The following is a 20,911-nucleotide window of genomic DNA, read 5'->3' on the forward strand; positions in this document are numbered from 1 at the left end:
AATGGTATATGAAACTATGCCCTCTGGGCCTCGGTTCTAAAGTCGGTTTTTACAATGATTCCATAACCTTTCTATATGAGAAATGCAAAAATGTCAACCTAAACTTGACTCATTTTTTTCTCTGATCTTGTATTGAAAAATTTGTACCCCCTTATTTAACAGATGTGTATGTGTGTGTGACATTATGTCCACTATTTGAATTGAACATTTGCTTTTCAGTTGACAGTTATAAAAATATCATCGATGCGAAGGAAGCAACTTAGTAAAATTTTGCTCGCGCTTCATGAAAATCCGACCTACTAGCACACCCAATACGTGAAATTGTTCAATGTAGTTCAATTGTCACCAAGTAATTTAAGTTTTTCAAAAATGCTTGTCGACAGCCGGAAAGGCTGGATCGGAGGCGAGATCGAAAACCTGAGTTCGTAAAAACTTCTGATAGAGTGACCAAAGCCTCAAGGTGAAGTGTAGCCGAATGCGGGCGTCGAGTTTTTGATCAATTATTCAAAAACTAAACATAATTTCAAAACCCCAAAAACACAGGTTTTTGCAATTAAACTTATTTATCACAACTTAGAATACTTCTTATAATTTTATAACTTTGCTTTGTCGAGCCGTAATTGGTTTTGCCTTTCTCATATAGAAAGGCTATGCAATCACTGTGAAAACCGACTTTTAAACCGAGGCCCGGGGGGCCGAGTGTCATATACCATTCGACTCAGTTCGTCGAGTACGCAACATACCTGTGTGTGTATGTGCGTATGTGTGTATGTAACGTTTATTTGCACTAACTTTTCTCGGAGATGGCTGAACCGGTTTTCATAAATTTAGATTAAAATGAAAGGTCTTGTGGTCCCATACAAAATTCCTGAATATTATTTGGAACCGACTTCCGGTTTCGGAGTTATATGGTAAAATGTGCAAAAAATGAAAATATTTTCACAAACTTAGGTTCAAATGAAAGGTCTCATACGTAATTCCTGAATTTTATTCAGATTCGACTTTCGGACCCGGAAATATAGAATAAAGTGTGTTAAAAATTTTATACAATCACTGGAAAGGTCGAAAAACCGTAAAAAAAGTTCTAAATCGATCTCAAATCTTCTTCAATTGATGGTTTTTATAAGTAGACGGCCGAACAAATCGATTTCGGTTATTCTTTTATTATTTTGAAGAATACCACAGTATTATATATTAGAGTATGATTGATATGAGAAAGATATCATTTCACCACTAGGTGGATTAAAACAAATTTTTGAAATGTATAAACAGATAAGGTTCCGTTCCACGAGGATGATTTCAGAACTAAACAAGAACATTTGAAGCAAAATTTCACAAAGAATCTGGATACGCAACCCAAGTTATAAAACTTTAGCCGATTTAAGCGAATTCATCATTTTCTACAATGCTCGCGCTGCTGTTCCGTATAATGGTTATGTGAAAAATGCACGGTGGGCAAAAATTACAAATAAAATAATTAAATGAATTTATGCAACATTGAGTTCCTTGTTGAAAAAACAACGAGTTGAATGCAATGAAGTGGATATTATAAAAAAAATCGTTCATTTTCTAAGGTAGCTGACGTTCTCATGCTAGTAATGTCCAACTTTATTTAGCTCAATACATTGATGTTACTTTGTGATGTAATATCGTATAATAGATATTACTTCAGATTGTAGTAAAACTAAAAATTTACACTAGACAGACTACTAATGAAATAAATACAAGTCAAGTATTAGTTATATTAATATTTATTATTTCATGGAAAATATATTAATTTAGTACGTTTTCGTTGTCTAGTGAATGTCCAATAATTTCATTTTTCAACAGTTTATTAACCGATAATGAAATTCGTTCGCGCTCTCTCATGCAGTGAATTACTATTTGATACTAAGCCCCGGTATATGCATTGTTAACTTGTTACTAAATACATATACATATAAAATCATGTTATACAATTATAAATACAAATGGTTCATAGTTCTAGTGTAACAGTAATTAATAATCATAAAGATTGAGTTAGGATTTATTCAAATTGTGAAATATTCACAAATCCATTACGAATCAATAGGAGTCTCTTTCTTACAAGTCAATAGAACATGTGGTAGGCCCACTGCACTTTATCATTGAAAATATTCCTTGTTTCTATGTGTCAGTTTCGCCTGTCATGCTTTGTGCGATTATTCGTTCAACTCAAGCGGTTAAAATTTTGCGCGCTTTTTTTGGGACTGCATTTCACCTCAATCTCTTTGCTACGCACCAGACAAGAAAGTGGTGACCCTACATCGAGACAATCAGTAAATCAAGTCGATTACGAAGGATGTACATGAAGATGCAAACGAAGTTTTGTGTGGTTCAAGATGATGAAACCTACCTCGAAACAGTCTTTATTCAGCTTGCTAGACAGGAATATTATACAGCAACTGAAAGAGAAAAAGTGGCAACGATTTTCAGAGCTGTCGTAATTCGCAAAGAAACATCTTGTGTGGTGGAACATTTGTTACTGTGGTTTTGGGAGCCACATTTTCGTCACGATCGGGACCATCAACCAGAACAAAGGAAACGTATGTTAGCTTCCCTTAAGCAACATAATGGTTCCATTCTATTTTAGTGGATTTGGTATCTTGCCATAAAGGAAAAAAGGTCATGGAGTGAAAGACAACGTCCAACTCGCCAGATTTCAGGCCAATACATGAATATTAGCCCATCGTTAGGCGGAATCTCAAGACGACGCGAAAGACAGTTTACTGACAAAGAAGCTTTTTTTTTATTTATATTATAGAAATTTTAAACTCGTCTCAGAAAACTTCCCAACTCAATGTGCGGGGTTGTGAAATGAACCAAAATAGGCTGCGGGAAATTTCTCAAATAGCAACAAAAACCCATTTCTGACAACAATCAATGTAACGTATGTAAAGTATATCCCAGAAAATTCTTCCGATTTTATAATACACCTACTAACAATTTGCTTCCTTTTAATCTCATTGCATTACTCGGACTGTTTACTATATTTCAACGATAGTAGCAAAAATCTATGAACACATATGTTTATTTTGACCACTACTTATGACCCTCGTCAACGTCCTGATAAACAAGTAAAAGCAAGTACATCAAAGGTTTATGTACTCTAAATCCTAAACTAAAGTTTCTTCTATTAAATTTAACACAAAACAAACTAGATCATATTTAACACTATATTCTAAAAAAAGATCTATCACAACACCAATATTCCTTACCCCGAATGAAACAGTGAATATGAAACATTCGAAAATAACATCCCTTATAGGCAAGGCTAAAAACTTTCGCAATATATTCAACAATTAAGCTCGATTCGTTCTAAATTATCAAATATAGAAAACTACTTAAACCATGATTCAATTATTTGGAGCCAAATCAAATATTTTCTGCTTGTTTTTATGGTTAAATCGAATAATTTATCCGTATTCTGTACTAAGCACAAATTATTCAGACACACTCCAGGAAATAAGTTCTTATAATGCTTCACGCGAAGCACATTAAGTACATTTTCTCTGTCTCCTTTACTTCCTTAATGTGTGATTCACAGAAGAAAAAAAAAGCCCTCAATGATTCTACCCCGGGCATGCGCTGCGAGCAAAAATTAAACGACGAACCCGGATTCTCACAGTAATTAATGTACCGTTCTGCAATGGAAATAAAGAACACCACAGAACAGAGCAACTGGACTAGACGGCACGTGTCGTTGAGGATGAAGGCTCGTGAAAACTGATTCTAGTTCAAAACTAAAACAAGCATCCTATTAATCTAGAATACCATCACCAACTAATAATTTATAGCCATGAACACGTTGGTCCAACGTGTATGTTTATTTAATTTGACACAAACAAGTTGATTTTATCACCAATTAAGGTGAATTGAATTATGGTTACTGTTTCTTTCTTATATGAATTTTAAATCATCTGAAAATATGCTATAGATCTTCATTCCCTTTTTTTTAATTTGGAGTTCCCTTGAGCTACGCGATTCAAGGCTGTTTGCAACATTGGATAGAATTTTTACAATATTGCAAAATTTGCTATAGTTGAAATTATAAGGATGACCGATCGAGGGTTAAATTTACCTTTCGACTCAGAACGGTTCATAGCCTCCCGAGTAGCGTAGATCTTAAAACGGAGCAAGATCAACCTGTAAGATCCGGTTTGGCAAGATCGTGTAGGTTTCGCAAAGCAGGAAAAAAATTTTTTTTCTTCAACCAGTTGCCCGTATGAGACGACTCGCTTTCGAAAACCGCTTCTCTTCCGTAGTGAATGGGACTTCTTCTGTAAGCTCTCTTTTTTACAATGATGGCGCCTTCTGATGGGTTTGTTTTTTTTTTTGTAATCTTGATTCTGATATCATTAGGAGAGAATGACTTCTCGTTCGGTTGTTGTTCACATCTTTAAGAATTAGATGAATGATTTAAATGTGTATAAACCATAACCCCATAAGGTGTTTCAGCACTTAAAAATATGTCACAATGTAATAAATATGATACAGTAGGTTTGTTTTATCAAATGCCGTTTCGCCAAAAGGGTCGTTTCTCCGAATGGTTTTTGGTCGAATACCATTTAGTCGAAAGGGTAATTGAACAAATACCATCTCGGCGACATCTCGACATTTCACCGAATGGAATTTAAATTGTAATTTAATTTAATTAAATTTAAATGTATTCTAAATTGAAAAAGATTTAAGATACTGGTGTTCGAACCCAATTTGTCGACCCAAAATATTACATCTGAATTTTTTTGAAATAACGGATAATGATTTTGGACCCCATTTCCCATACTTTTCTCCGAAAGATACATTCTTGATTTCTCTTCCCAGATTGATTCATAACCCTCAGAACAAGAAAAAAATATATAAAGACCTAACTTTGAATACGTCAGTCAAACGAAGCGGTAACAAGTTTGTATCCAAGAGGCCGCCGCGGGCTTTCGACAAAATAATCAATTCGGTGAAATAGCTTTTGGTGGAACAGATTTAGGCTCTCCAGTATTACACAGCTTAAGGAGATATCATGAAACCAATATTCCGAACAAGATGTACTCTCAGAATACGCAACAATATCAGAGTACAATCACTTATTACTATGCCTTATTGATAGCCTATTCTCTTTTTCAAGTGAACACAAAGTGGAAGCTGACAAAGCTGCATTTGTAGGTACATTGTTATTAATAGAGCGACAATCATAATTTTGTATTGATTCAAAGATTGTTCAAAATCGTTTTGCCAACCCCGATTGTGAAATTGGCTTTGGGTTCTCATTTTTTTCCTCAAATTTTCAATTCTATCAATCTCTTACTTATCTCTTTTTAAGCTTAGTGGTGATAAAAGTACAAACAGTCATTCTTAGCATCATTTTGACAATATTTTGTCGATAAATCAACACCTACAGCTATCCGTTCGACAAATATCAAATAATTACTTTGAAAAATTATGAGTTTCACTGGTGACATAATTCTACAAACGATACAATTCATACCAACTTAACTTGTCTAATGACGCAATATTCCAATAGTGCAGAATTTTACAGGCTCCGAGTGTAATTCAATTATTCATTAGCAGATTTGTGCTTCTGTGGTTCAGTCAATCAATTGACGTGCTCTGTGATTTAATGTTTGTCGGTTCAAGTCGCGCTATTGTTATCAATTTTTTTGTTTTTTTTTTCAATTCCAGCCATGTAATTTTCAAATCACACAATTTTACATGTTTGTGAATATAAATTTGTGTGAAATACGAGCCTCCTATTACGTGCATCTTATAAGATGTTAAATTACAAGATTTTTATTTTGATGGAGTGAACTCCTTGCATGCCGCTTTAGTTTTATTCATTCAAGCAGTATATTAATAAGAGTTACAACAAAATATTAATAAGAGTTACAACAATTATATATTAATAAGAGTTACAAAAAAACAGGCAATCGCAACAGCTTTTTACTCGTGATTCAAATACGAAAGAACGACAGTAAAGACCAGTTTTACATTTACAACTACTTGAATGAAAAAAACTGAAACGGCATGCAAGGAGTTCACTCCATCAAAATAAAAGGTGAAACATCGAAAATCATCAAAAACCATTTCAGAAGATTAATATGGAACACATACCTCTATGTACACTGAAAATCATTTCTTTCTAGTTTTTGAGGTGAAATCACTCATTGTAGAGCTCTTCTATGAGCTACCCAAAATTAGGTCGTTATCTACTCAAACTTTGAGTAAGAGTGTACTATGAAGTTTATGACTTTAAAATATGTATTTCTTTTATCACTATTATAGTTTTATTACGAATATCTTATGTTTGTCATGGAAATTTCGCACAAGGTTCCAATAAGTTCGTAACTTCATAATGCGGCCTTATGATTCGCAAACGAAGAATTCTAGTGGCTAAAACCCATATGATATCATAATAAAATTCACTATAATTTTTACTTGAGTGTATGATTACTTCAGTTATATCACACTCAAATAAAAATTCATGTTCAAATTACTTGACAAATCACGTGACATAATTTCAAACGTCAAAGTGAATGTTTTACGTGACGAAAACGAATGTTATGCGAACATCGTCTAAAACTAATAGGATCCTCACATACTGAGGAATCGTCAAACAATCTACGTGAATTTCCAATGTGAAAAGCTCTTTTTTAAATTATGTGTAGTGAATTCTTAAAGTGTAAGTAGTTTATAAATTTTCTAAAATATCCTTCCAAATTCAACAAAGCGAAAAGCAGTGTAAGTAGTTTGGAAACTGTGATTTTCTTTCAACTAAATTTCTAAACTTTGCAGATTTTGTCAGTGCCACTCACACATCTTAACGAATGCAATTGAATTTTATCCGAATTCGGCATCTGATGCACAGTAACGTGTCTTCAAGAGCTTCAAGTCCTTGTTACTTGATCATAAACACGCCATAATAATTTCATGTGTCAAGTTTTCTGAAATATTTCTTTTTTGTGGTATGATTTATTTTGTTTATACGAAAACGAGAGAAAATCTCCATTAGTCCTATAGGTTGTTGGAGACAAGCTTTCATGCAAATTTCTTCAAATTATCATAAAAGATAAATGTTACCACAATGTTAAGGAAAATATATTTTAATTCCATGTAGCTTTTAGCAATATATAAAATAACAATTGTTCATCTAATAGCTGAATTTGATATGACCAACCACTACTTTTTATCTATGAAACACGTTACTCTTATTGGATTATATATTGTTTAGCTTCTAAAGGGTAGTCCTATTGAAAAATACGTGAAAAGTAGGGTGGCAAATGTTCACATAACTTCTCACGTAACTATAATGTGATTATTTTTTGAGTGTATATATCTGAACATGATCTACACTGAAAATCATTTCTACTTTTTTTTTAGGAGAAACCACTCATTGTCGAGCTCTTCTATACCCGAATAAAAAATATTGTTGAAAAACAATACGATTTGCTGTTACAAAACCTGCCACAATTTTGCTTTGACCATTGAAAAATATTTTAATGTATTGTTATACACTATTCAATCAATTGTGGAAATGCTTTTTACAATAGAATGTATAGGTTGTTAAGTATCGTAACAATTCAAATCATGAAGTTTTCTCATACATGTTTTCTTGGAAAACAATAAAATGTACACTTTGCATATTGTTTAAAACATCACGTGTACAATAAATTCAATTGTAGAATCGTAGGAACAATACATTGAATTGTTGGAAATGAAAAAAAATCTTGTCAAGATACAATAAAATGTATTGTAACCCATATATCTAATTGCAAATCAATTGTTTATGCTGTAAAATCAATGGTTTATTTTTTTACGGGTAGGCTACCCAAAATTAGGTCGTTATCTACTCAAACTTTGAGTTGATCGGTAAAAATGGGTAGAGTGCTTTGTTATGGCATAACACTTGTACTAAACTTACATTTACCTAAATTTTGAGGTCATCACTCGTTACCCAAAATTGGGGAGATGCACTTTAGTTGATTTTAGGTAGGTTTTGACCCAAAATTAGGTAGCGATTGGTAAGAGTGTAATAAATGCTAAAATAAAATCAAGTTTAGTCACGATCGACAATACGGAGGAAAACCTGGCCTACTTCCTTCAAAGTTTCTATGGCTTATTTCATTTATGGCGATTAATAAACCAGTATTATGAAAGATCCTACTACCCTTCTATTTGTTGAGTATATATTTTCTCCAACTCCACATCAACAAAATTATTAGTCAACCCTGAACCTCAAAACTGTAATGTTCTTGTCGTACCAAAGAAACGAAAATCTCCATTCTCCCCTATTACTAAAATAAAATCATTGGAGGTGACGCTAAAAAGTTCAATGGAACTGATTGTCTGTCTGAGTTGTGGAGGCGTATGACGCAAAATTCTACAGTTGAGGTCTGCATACATTCTTTTGTATACAAAAGAAAGAGGACAGTGACTATTTTTGTTCTTGTTTTTTGTTTGGCTCGTCGATACATTCCAGTTACTAATACAACGGGTACAAATGAATGAAGAAAACACTACACCGATAAAAATTTACACGTTAAATTTAGAACTGTTAATATGTTAATTGTTTTAGTGGAAATCATGCTAAATTTACTTGAAAGGCACATCAAAATGATAAGATATATCGTTACCGCCGAAGTCTGTATGAATTTCATATGTATATCACATTACTTGACCGAATCAAATGTTTTTCAGATACATTCGTACTGTTCTCATATCTACTGGAAGATGAAGTGTTTAACACATTTAGTTCGATTCATTAGCAAGGGACACAAAAAGGAAAAACACATATAGAATAAGTGAAAAATAAACTAAACTTGGATCTTAGTGAATTTACACATGAAATTTTAAAACAAATCGCTTTGTTTGAGGATTGAAACGAAAAAACATGTGAAATTAAAGTTCTATTTACATATGAATCGATCCTATTTTCATCAGTGTACAAACTATGCACACGCCGACAATAATTTTGTCGTTATGAAAAAATTCTGGTGCAATGATTTGTTTGGTTATATAGTCACTTTAGCATCTTGCGTTTTATATAACCAACGATTGTTTGAAAAAATCATACTCCAGTTTATAGCTTGGATTTTCAATATTGGGCTGTTTCACCAATGCCGACTTGATATTTTAGTATCCTGGTTTGACAAAAGAAAAGTCATGCTAAGTAACTACTTTTTATGGCGTGGATTTTTCTGCGTGTCATTTCCCACCTTATCGACGACATCGGCCCACCAAAACATAGCTGAAACTATTGAAACCTGTCTGGCGGATCATGAAATCGTTTTGTTTGTTGGCGCAAGAAACTATTAAGCTATTTTCCCTGCTGCAAATTTGGCTACCACAAGAATGAGGAAGGTCGTTGCTGTTTTTTTTCCTTTCTGCCTTCGATTCGCGAGAAGTGGCCACATTTGTTTACAGTGTTGTCATTTTGCTTTAGCAGTTTACGGTCGGTTTGCGAATTGGCAACATAAACAAACTGAACGATGGCGGCACAATACATTGTTGAAAAAGGAATGAGTGGAAACGAATCGCATCGGAGGTTTGTGCTTAAATTAGTTTATTTGACACTGGGATCATTTCGCGATTATGTTTACAATAGTCTAGCTACAGAGATACTTGGATCAATGTTATTTTCAATATGTTCACTCAATAAATTCATGTTCGAATTATTGATTCCCGTTATACAAATAAACACATAACCCTAACAAAGCATAACAGTTCTATAACATCGCTATTTTTACTTCTATTGTAATAGGGTTCTTCGGAATAATTTTGCAGTTGTTTGGAATAACCACAATGTCTAAAAACTCCGTTATTGATCAGAACCAATGAAGAAAGCGATTTAATATTTTTTACTTGATAGTAACAACAATTTTTCTCTTTTTTGTCAGCTGCCTTTATCCTTGTCTGCTGATCAATTTTTCATCAGAATTCTTATACGCCCTAATGAAAAATCAACCGACAATTGTTTATTATTTGTGTGGGAGAGCAATGTCAGTTCGGTACATTTTTCCTAGATATCTCCATAACCCAAACAACGGTGAGTGTTAATACCAGCCATCTTATCTGACTCAAAGAGTGCAATCTTGCAGGTGATCGTGCTCCATATCGATGCTATGCCATACTGGATTGTTCCGAACATGTTGAGAATATTTAAGTAACAATTGTAGAAAAATTTAAATAATTTATTTGCAACTAAATTTGTACAAACAGTAAACAATTGACTGGTCGAATATATCTATTAATAATAGCATGCAAGCATCATCATGTTACCCCTCGTATTAATAGCAGTCAACAATTCTGGAAGCACTGCATTGACGAAGTTGTTCCCTCTAGTTGTCAGGTTCACAGATTAACCTGTGTTTCACAGATTTTCAAAGAAGCCATTTATACAGATTTATCTGTATTATACAGATTTTTACTTACACATATAGATTTTATAAAGAATACAGATTTTGTACAGATTTCGTATGTTTAATACAGATTTATACAGATTTCATAAAGAGTATGATTTTTTTATTTTTTCAGATAAGATAAAAGTTTCGTGACCAAAGAACGAAATTTTATTTAATTACTAAGTTGCGGAAATTGAAAATGTCTCTTTCTTCAAGAAATAATCGAGTTTTTCAAAAACGATGGCAAATTGTTTTTTTATTCGAAGTTTTGGCATTTTACCTGTAGCGGACGGTATTAATTGTTTCGCTAGGTTCAAGAAGTTCGTAATTCACTACTCCTAAACCCATCAGACACTTCACATTGTCTTTTTCTCAAAACTTTTCGATCGTTAACTCGAAGTTAATGATTGCCCTGGCGTTATCCATGATTTCTGCGTTTCGGTTTCCCAAATATACTTATTTTTCGTCGACAGTTACAATCCGATGCAGTTTTCTTTCAAAGCGTGAAAGAAGCATTTCGCTCTGGTTTATTGCATGTTCATTCTGATTGTGTGGAACCTATTTACAAACCATTTTAAAGTTTTCCCAAGGCTCTTAGACTATCAAAAATAGCTTGCAGGATGAAATTTAAATGCTCGGCCATAATTTTTTTTTAATTTTTGTATCATTTTAGTCCAATAATAATTGTAGCTCGTCAATCTACATATATTTGTGGTCGATTTTAAAGTTCTATGTCAATAATATAAAAAATAATCTGTTTTGAAACGTTGAAACCAGAGCTCATAAGTTTTGACAGTTGCAACAAGATCCCCATAAGTCTTAACAAGAACTTTTTCACTGAATTGAACAATCAATCATATCTTGTCACACAAATGCTTTAATTTTGCTCGAAATTCGACATGGTTAACACAAAATAAAAGCAAGTTTTTCCTTAAAATCGCGTAAAACAAACACGCATTTGGTCCAAGCAAAAAAACGAACAGATTTTATCCGCTATATGTTGACAACAAAACGACACTTTGAACTTACACATCTGGCATATGAAGATGTGGAACTTAGATTTGAACTGCAAATCGATGCAATTATTGAATGAAACCTCATTACCAAACTGAAAAACTATGACCTGACTTGAATTCGCAGATTAGGCACTGAAATGCCATGTCGACTCAATAACTCAAAGAATTTTGCGCAAAGCTCATTATACTGTTCAAATGCTTAAAGGAAGGGATTACTGATAGTAATAATTGAAGGAGAAAATATCCTAAAAGATTGCAGATATATACTAACATTCATCTATACACAATGAAAATCCATTTCCGACAGAGCGTTTGAAAGTGGTTAAACATGTTTTTTTGCTCACAGAAATAAGAGTGGCGAAACTTTTTTTTAAAGGAAGTGTACACAAATTTTACACATTTTTGGTTCAAAAACAGATTTTTGATAAAATGACTTGGTATTGGGCAAAGCGTACACGCTGCCACAAAATTACCTAATTTTAAGTACTTTTCACTCAATAGAGGGGTTGTGTGCAGGAAGCCAATTTTGGGTAAAATGGGTTTTACTTATTTTTGAGTAAAAGCATCACAAGTACTGATTAGGTAGAAACTACGCAAGAGATATAACAATCAATTTGGGTAATTTAATTTCAGTTTTCGTTCGATGGTTTGAAAAATAAAACGCAAAAAATAAAGTCAACTATGATTACTTTATTTATTTAATATTTATCTTTTTACATATTTCAACAATGTAATTATGTTCACATGGTTTATTACCGTTACATTTACAAAATTCAGAATGAGTAATAAAATTAAATCTCTTCGCACCTTTATGGGAATTCATATTCATTGTACTTTACAATTAGAGCTGCCACAGTATTAAATCTACAGACTATATCATTGAACTGTCAAGGCTGCTCTATTGAGCTGCTGGAACTGCACCGTTGAGCGATCGAACGCATCTCAATATTTTCCATCGCCTGAAATAATATTGCGGTGTAATTATTGTTTTAAATAGAAATTATACAAAGCTACTCACACTACGATTGATGACAATCATTTAATTATTCTCCCAAAATCGGCAATTTTACAAAATAATTTCACTCACTTTAAATCTGACCGATAGTTTCTGCGATGCAAAACACAAAATTTTTTTCACCCAACAACAACTTATTGAAGTAAACTACACTGTTGAGTGAAAACTACTCAATCGATACAGTACTTTTCACCCAACAATAAAAAACATGCTTGATTACTTCATGTTAGGTGATTTTAAGTCAACCGTTGGGGTTTTTTTTGGCAGCGTGTATACCTGTTTCCTGTGTCGAGTGATTCTGTTGCCTCCAGCTTAGTGAAATCTATATAAATGTGTATTAAATTAAGGAAATCTAGGGTAACGGCTCCCTATTTTATCTGAGCTCCTATTTACATCTCATCCCTTCACCTCATTACTTTGAACATGAATAATATTCTACAACCTACCTGAACCAAACTGTGAAATGTTTTAAAATGGTTATAAAAGCTATTGTCACACTTTTCCATTGAAAGATATGGTTTTAAATTCTTCGGTGATCGTTTTTTTTTATTTAAAATAAACTCACTTTTCAATTTAGGACACATTTTCGTCGTAAGATTGCCAGTTCGTCATGTTTCTAAATATCTACTAATCGATTTCGCACAATTACACTACTATTGAATGCTGGATGACTCCATAATTAGTAATGTTCACCTGCCACTTGTTTAATAACCGATTAAAAACTTCAAAAATTACCCGACAAGTCTTCAAACATATGAGATGAAAGTTTTTCACTTAGTTCACTTGATTGCGCTTTGTTTTCATCTCATTTGGTTTCGCAAAGTTGCCAATTTATCTCATAATGTTACAAAACAAAAATTGTTTTTCTTCTTCAAATTATCATCAAGAAGTATGTTTTTGTTATCCGTGACATTAGTTTTATTATATTATTGATATTAATATTTCAATAAAACTGTTTCGGCTGCGAATATCACCAGAAAGAGCGTGTTAAATATTAATCAAATAACCATTGTGGCAAATCTAGTAGCACTGGTTTCATTCCGCTATACGTCAACATAACGCTGTTAAGTGGGTGTGTTTCATCGGCTGTGCACAGGGATGCCAGGCGTTTTCATAGAAAATATGTATTACTGCATAAAAAGTCTATACCTGCTACACTTTTTTTCACTAATAAAATGATGTTAAGAGATAGTTCTTTATTTCCACTTTAACATGTGATTTGTCCGTTGAATAATAAACTTTTAAAGAATCACTGAAATCAAATACTAATAGATACTCAGAGAGGAAAGTCTAATTTTTACTTCTCACTTTTTATGAACCTGTACAAATCTGCATTGAATTTCTGTATCTGTATTAAATTTCTGTATCTGTATTATTAGAACAGTTCTACTGTCAAACGTAAAGCTCTCTGCCGTTCTATATTTTATCTATTTGAAACACAAGTAAAACGCTGCTAGGGCTGCAAATTATTTTTGTTATAAATTACAGATTAAAATAAAAAATGAACATGAATTATGCATCTATAACTAGAACACACCAGAACATGCCCTAAGGGTGCTCATTTTACCATGTGTCAAAATTCAAGCTGTGCACTAAGAAAAAATACACGAGTAATTATTTTTAGTTACATTGTTTCCACGGAAAATCGACGAAGAAAAAACGCAATATTCCAAAGAGCTCAACATTCATAAAATAAACCAGTCCTCAATTACCACAGGCAAAATTAGATATCAAACAAAAACCACCCAAGAATGACATTCAAAACGGATTACATAGACTGCCTAATTAGATATACTGCCAAAAGAACATATGAAGAACACAGAGAACGAACGTTCAAATCTGGGTAACTTTCAAATATATTTGTAGTAAAAGATGTTTTCAGCAACAGCGCTGCTCTAGTCTTTTTCATAAGTTCACAATTAGGCAATAAAAAAAACAAACTTTGAACTGTTTCGGAAATACTCAAATTGTTGGCTATTCTTTTATATAATCATTTTATGATTATTATTTAAATACTTTGGTCTGCTTTCCATGAAAACACCACTGGTAAATTTTCCACCAGGCATTATTTCCCAGTTATGCCGAAGTATATGTTGCTTACCTACAAAAAAAAATCCATCAGATAAGTACACCACAAAAACTACCGATAAAAGTGAACGGCAATAATATTACAATTTGTTTGCAACAAAAAAAAATTGCTCGCTTGATCAAATGAAACGAGCCTCCACAGGCTGCGTACCGGAACGGATCAAGCAATCACCTGATTGTTTCCAGTCATGTCATTGCGTAATCCAACTGTCTGGTTCTGGAACCACAGAATGATAAAACTTTTAAATCCCAGTCACTTAATCGACGGACTCTGCTGCTGTAGATAAGTTAAGGTCGAATCAGTGCTCCACCCTCCGACTGATGGTCACATTTTTTTTGCGATCTAACACATGTTACTCTTCAAGCGTAATAGCAATTGAATGTGGCGGATTTTTTTTTGCTGTCCCACTACTGGTACTTTGGTAAGACGAAATCCACTTCTATCCAGTATCCTTGTTGCCAACCGATTAGCTACCGGATGGCTAAAGATAGCTACATGGTTCGGTGTAAGAAGTTCTTTGGCTCCGTGATGGTTCGATGGCTTTTCAGCAGTACTCAGTCCAAGTGTACAAAAAACTGTTTGGTTTTGTAAAACAGCTGTGAATTTATTTAAAAAACTTGCCTTTGCGTTGATTAAGCTATAAATAAAAATGCGTTGAATATCGCATATAATATTCCGATCTGAATGTTAATCATGTTTATTTTACAATGATTTATGCCATTTAGTTTTTCGCATATTAATCACATCATGATAGATGGGTAGGCACGAAAACCTGGTCTGAACCAACTTAATTCTATTTTAGTTAGAACGATTAGGTTATTTGAAATTTGTTCTCTTATTTCTTATAACCTTGTAACCTTGTTTCGATCTGATGTACGAACGAACTGAATCGTACACAGTCTAACGTGTTTCTTTGCTTTTTTGTTTTGCTAAATAAATGACCTTCAGTAGTGTGTCCAACCGTAGATGAAAGTGAATTGACAAGTATAGTTGTAGCTATATAAAACCTATACAACGTGAAAGGATTCGGCAAACAATTTTAGTTCGGAAACAGCTCTTGACATGAACCAATATAGATCGTAAAACTAAGCTTAGATGGGTTGATAAAACTGGACCAAGTATCAATGTAACATCAAATTCACCACGTTGTTCGGAAGCCATTTTTTCCGTTTTGTGTTTTATCAGTTACCATTAGGGTAATAAATGTTGATTTCTGGTATTGGAAAATGTATTCCCGATATTTTGGCAAATGTATTCGCAATACAGTTGCAATGACTGTTAATAGACGTTTACATAGTTTCATTCGACCAAATTTAGGAAGTCCTAATGATATTTACTTCCGATAGGAACAACAACTCAAAATGAAGTAAGAAGAAGTTAAATGAAAGGTCATTTTTATTTTTGTGTTTCATCATATACATTTTGAATTCGCTGTAAAGCATCATGTTTTGTCTTTCACAAATAGAAGGCTATACAATCACCTCAAAAATCGTCTTTTGAGTCGAGAATGGATACCTTTTATTTCAGTTCGTCTAGATTTCAAAAAATCTTTGTGTGTAAAAAGATGTACTCAATTTTCACCGAGATTTCTGAACCGATTTTCACGAACTTAAATTCAAATGAAAGATCCCATACAAAATTTTGGTTCCGAAATTGCATGGTGATATGTGTTTAATAAGGTATAATATGCTTACTTTTCTAAAAGATGGCCTCGCCGATTTTTATAACCTTAAAATCAAACGGGGATAACGGTGTTGGGAAAAAATCAAAATTTCGAAAATCGTGACTGAAATTTTTCGCAAGTAATCTTCAGACAAAAAAAAATCATCAATCAGAATACTCACCGAGGAAAACTTCACTACGCGATTCTCACTGAAACTGATCTCACATGGCAATAAATCAGTTGTGAAAAGCGAACATTCTCCTCGATGATATTGAAGAAAACAGTTCACACGTTGAATATATCTGATATGATTTTCGAACAGAAGTTTTTTGGGAAATGAATTTTCAAAGTCGTTATACCTCAACCCTTTGCCGAATGCGGGATGAATAAATTCACCGATGAACAAAAATTGAACCTTTATGAAAATGATCAATGAGTGTATGATGGTTGAAATGAAAAAAAAAATACTGAATTTTTTATACTATTCAACAATATCTAGTAAAGTGATATCATCAATAAAAGCAGCTGTGATTGATAGTTAATAAAAACCAATCACAAAGCATGTTATGCAGCTGATTAACAAAAATTACCCAATTTAGCTTGAATATCATACACAGAAATAACAGGAGCGCAGGCTATCACTACGCCGAATCAAACGCATCATTCAGCCGCTGCGCCTACTGTGTGTTCGCGACATTTAAAATGTTGCGCTCCTGTTACTTCTATAAATCCAATTCATGCTAAATAGCGCTTTCTTTTAAAAAGTGTAGTGTAATCAACCAGCTTTGGTAATTGTTGGTCAACTATGAGAAAAAGTTATGCAAGTTTGAAAGTGTCACAAAACCGTCGACTCGCCATTTATTATTTTTTGTTGAATATAATAAATTAAACAATTTCATTTCATTTTATTTTATATTTTATTTATAATTTTATTATTAATTTTCATATTTTATTTAATATTTTATTATTGACTTTTGGTAAGGATATAGTAAGGATATTTTGCTGTACTTGGTTTTTAACGATATTAAGGTTTTACTCACAACCTTGTAGGTTTGTAAAAGATGTGTACGTTTGGAATTTGATTATTTCGTTTTCGCTTAAGAAAACTGAAACTGATCCTGGGTAGTTTAATTAAACAAACACTTTCCACGAACCTGTGTTGGGTTCGCACTTAACAACGGGGGTTTCAGCAAACCTGATATTGAAACCAGGTTCGAAACTGACTCGATTTTCAGTTCAACAACGTGTAAACTAGGTTCAAAACCAGCTTCAAACAAACGGTTTGACAGCAGTTAGGGTGAAAACTGGGTTAGGTTTGGCATCAAGCGAAACCGACATTAGAGAAAAGAGTTACGTGAATCGAATCGTTAGTAATACAGATTTCGTGAACAAGGGCTCGATGTACTAAAGGGTGATTTCTTTGCTGGTATCTTTTTGGCAACACTGTTTTTGAAAAATCACGCGTAAATCGTGTCTTCTGTTCAGCGACGAAGCTTATTTCTGGCTGAATCGATATGTGAACAATCAAAATTACCGCATCTGGAGTGAAGATCACCCAGAAGCATTGCAAGAAAAAACCTGTTTTAATCCACCTAGTGGTGTAATGATGCCTTTCTCATGTATAATATTGTGCTATTCTATTCAAAATTTTTCTCTTCGATTTTTGAAAACAACCATGTAATTACTTGTGCATTAACCAGTATAACATACAGAATGAAACAAACACACATAAAAACACACACACACACAGGGGGAGAGAGAGAGAGAGAGAGAGAGAGAGAGAGAGAGAGCAACTCTCTGCTCAGCTGTTTCATGTGAATTCAATACGAAATAGAAAATTATCAACTCGTAACTCTGGAACCAGAATTTCGAATCAAACTCAATGAAATTGTAATCAATGGCAATATAAACGGTAACAGTTTTCATTTGATTGCTACTATTTGCTACTATTTCGTTTCTAAGAGAGAGATAAAAGTATAGCCAAAATTTTTTCGTTATTTGATAACGTTTGCGTTGTTTCAGATTAATCGATAGTAATTCCGAAACAGATCATTTCGCAAATAAGAAGACTCATAGCAGTGGGCAAGAAGATTCTTTGATTAGTGTAACAATTGGTCGCTATCGTATTTTAGTCATTCTTTTGGCACTAGATTGTAAAAATCGTGCTCGACATTGACTTTCAATTTCAGTCAAAATTGATCCACCTTGTATACTAATTTGTTCTTCCGTTCCGTATCTTTTCATGCCAGATGGACAACGAATGGGAAACACCGTCCCGTAAAACATCGAACTGCCTATCCGGTGGCGGCAGCAGCAGCAGCATTGCAAGTTCTCCACATTCCAGCCATCAGCACATCCCAGCCTATGACTATTTCGATAGCGCCGACCAGCAGCACTATCTGCACTATCCGGTTGCGAGCCGGAACAACCCGAACAACAGAAAACTTAGTGCCACCAATGACGTCAGGAACTATCGCCACCGGGTGATGGAACGAGCCGCCTACACCAATCGCAGTTTCATGCACCATGAACAGCACCAGTACGTGCCGCATCGGGCTGTCGGGTTTACATTTGAATCGTCGCACTATGGAATCGATCATTCCGATCGTAAATATGATCGTCGCCGCCATAGCCTGCACCACATTGCTCAGTTGAGTGCGTCCAAAATGGATGATTTGAAACATCGGTTCGATGAATACAGCTCATCGGTCGCGGTTGGCAGAGGTCAACATTTAGGGGGTGGAGGCGGAAGTCGACGTCCGAGCCGGCAGAGTAGCGGCAATCAATTTACTGCTGACGGTGGTAGACTGAATCTTGGCTACAGCGGTAGCAGAAGTTTGGATGTTTATGAGCCTAAACCGCACCGAGCAACGCGGGCCGAAGGCGGACACAAAGGCAGCAGTGCGAAAACGCCAAAACGTGGCTCAAGGTCGTCGCAAGGATCCACAGACAGTAGTCACAGCTCACATGTAAGTATGGGGTGTGGGAGAATGGAACGAGCTGGGGTTGTTCGAGTTTTCCGCGTCAAACTATTCGGTTAGGAAACTTTTACAATACTTTAACAACCCTAGCAAGAGTTTTCGTGAAAGTAGATTGTACTTTATACCTAGCATAGATCACACAAAGCAAACGATTAGCGCTACCTTTTTCTGATTCTTTCAGAGTGCCTCGTCCGGCTCGTTACTGTTGACGGTAGCGAATTTGGAGAACTTTGCAAAGATCCACAAAAACCACGAACCCAGTTACGGCACCAGCAAGACGATGGAAGAGTACCTATCCTCGACAACCGGAGTGGTTCCAACAGCAGCAATATTGGACGCTATCGGAACCAAGTTCAACGGCAATATCACATTCAAACAAACGGACACAAGTTCGTCAACAGATCAAACCGAAATTGACTATCACAAAGGTGACAGCAACAATCTGCCGACTGAGTCGGCCATCATTTCCATCGAGGAAATCGCCTCGGACCTGCAGCAGCAGCGACAGCTGCAGGACCAACAGAGTAGAACAACGAAAACCAAAGATCCGGATTCGGTATCAATGGCCAGTTCAACGCATTTCACCATGATCAACGGTGTGGGCGGTCCCCAGCGGCTGCCCAAAGGCGGCATCTGTTCCCGAGGGCACCAGATCACGGTGCTGATCGTGACAATGAGCATAGTCTTCATGGTCGGGATCTGCGCGGCTGTGTTCTTTCTAGAAAGTGAGTATGAATGTTAAAAGTGTTTCAAAAATGCACGTGTGAAAACAATATTATTTTTAAAACCAAACGAAGTAATACAGTGTAATGATCAGTGGTCTATTTCGTGTGAAAACCATGAAACAAGCTTGAATTGACTGCCTGAAATGAACAAAATGCTCAAAATTGATATCGTTTTTCTTGAAAAACCTTGAACGAATCCAAGATTAGTTTTGATTAAATTGACCTGTGTTCACGTTAAAATGCAGTGATGAGAGCCAACTTGTTATAAGAATCAGGTTCAAAAAACAAACCGATTTACAGTTCAATGTAGTTTAACTCAGAACCAGCACTGGCTTTGAAGCTTTAAATTAACGGTTTTACCGCAGCTTGGTTGGAAACTTGGACTAGGTTCGGACTAAAATCGAAGGCTGCCATAGAATATAATAAAGTACTTTAATTAAAAAATGTTGAGAGGTTTTCAATAGGAATTCGAATAGAAAGACTGCGGGCAGGTATAGTGTGACAGGCTGCCTGAGTTCGATTCCCAACCTCACACATAGGTTCGGAAAGTTTTTCTTATCCAAAAGACGAAAGGTTGAAACCTCATTTAATCGAAGCACTGCAAGAACCAACCCAACTAACCAGAAGTTCGGATAAAAGGGACTGATTTGGCTTAAGCAGCTCTCAAAGTTAATCAATAGCATTCTAAACAGCCCATTTTTAAAGTAATTATCCACACTTGAAAGTTCGCGCGACGCAGCGGAACGAACTTCTAAGCTGCTTCTAGAATACATTGTTCAGCTTCTATGCAGCGAAAAAGTTCACGCGGAACTTGTTCTGTACTTTCAAGTTGCTAAAAGTACCACATGCACTCTTAAGCAGCGAGAAAGTTCACGCGGAACTTGTTCTGTACTCCGAACTGTCAAAAATTGCCACGTGTTTTCTTAAGCAGCTAGAAAGTTCACGCGGAACTTGATCTGTACTTTCAAGTTCTCAAAAGTTCCGCGTGTACTTTTAAGCAGCAAGAAAGTGGA

At 34.8% G+C, this 20,911-nt stretch overlaps 1 protein-coding gene across 4 annotated transcripts in view; it reads left to right on the plus strand.

Annotated features, from left to right (window-relative positions):
* The window catches only part of LOC131435868 (uncharacterized), a 158,218-nt gene that overhangs the window by 131,215 nt on the left and 6,092 nt on the right, over positions 1–20,911 (plus strand). For all 4 annotated transcript variants that reach the window (XM_058604115.1, XM_058604118.1, XM_058604116.1 and 1 more), the window contains 2 exons: positions 18,442–19,161; positions 19,355–19,898. In XM_058604115.1, coding sequence (XP_058460098.1) covers positions 18,442–19,161; positions 19,355–19,898 — 1,264 coding nt within the window. The remainder of the gene's footprint in view (positions 1–18,441; positions 19,162–19,354; positions 19,899–20,911) is intronic.

Source organism: Malaya genurostris, chromosome 3 (genome assembly GCF_030247185.1).
Source record: "Malaya genurostris strain Urasoe2022 chromosome 3, Malgen_1.1, whole genome shotgun sequence".
Classification (NCBI taxonomy): domain Eukaryota; kingdom Metazoa; phylum Arthropoda; class Insecta; order Diptera; family Culicidae; genus Malaya; species Malaya genurostris.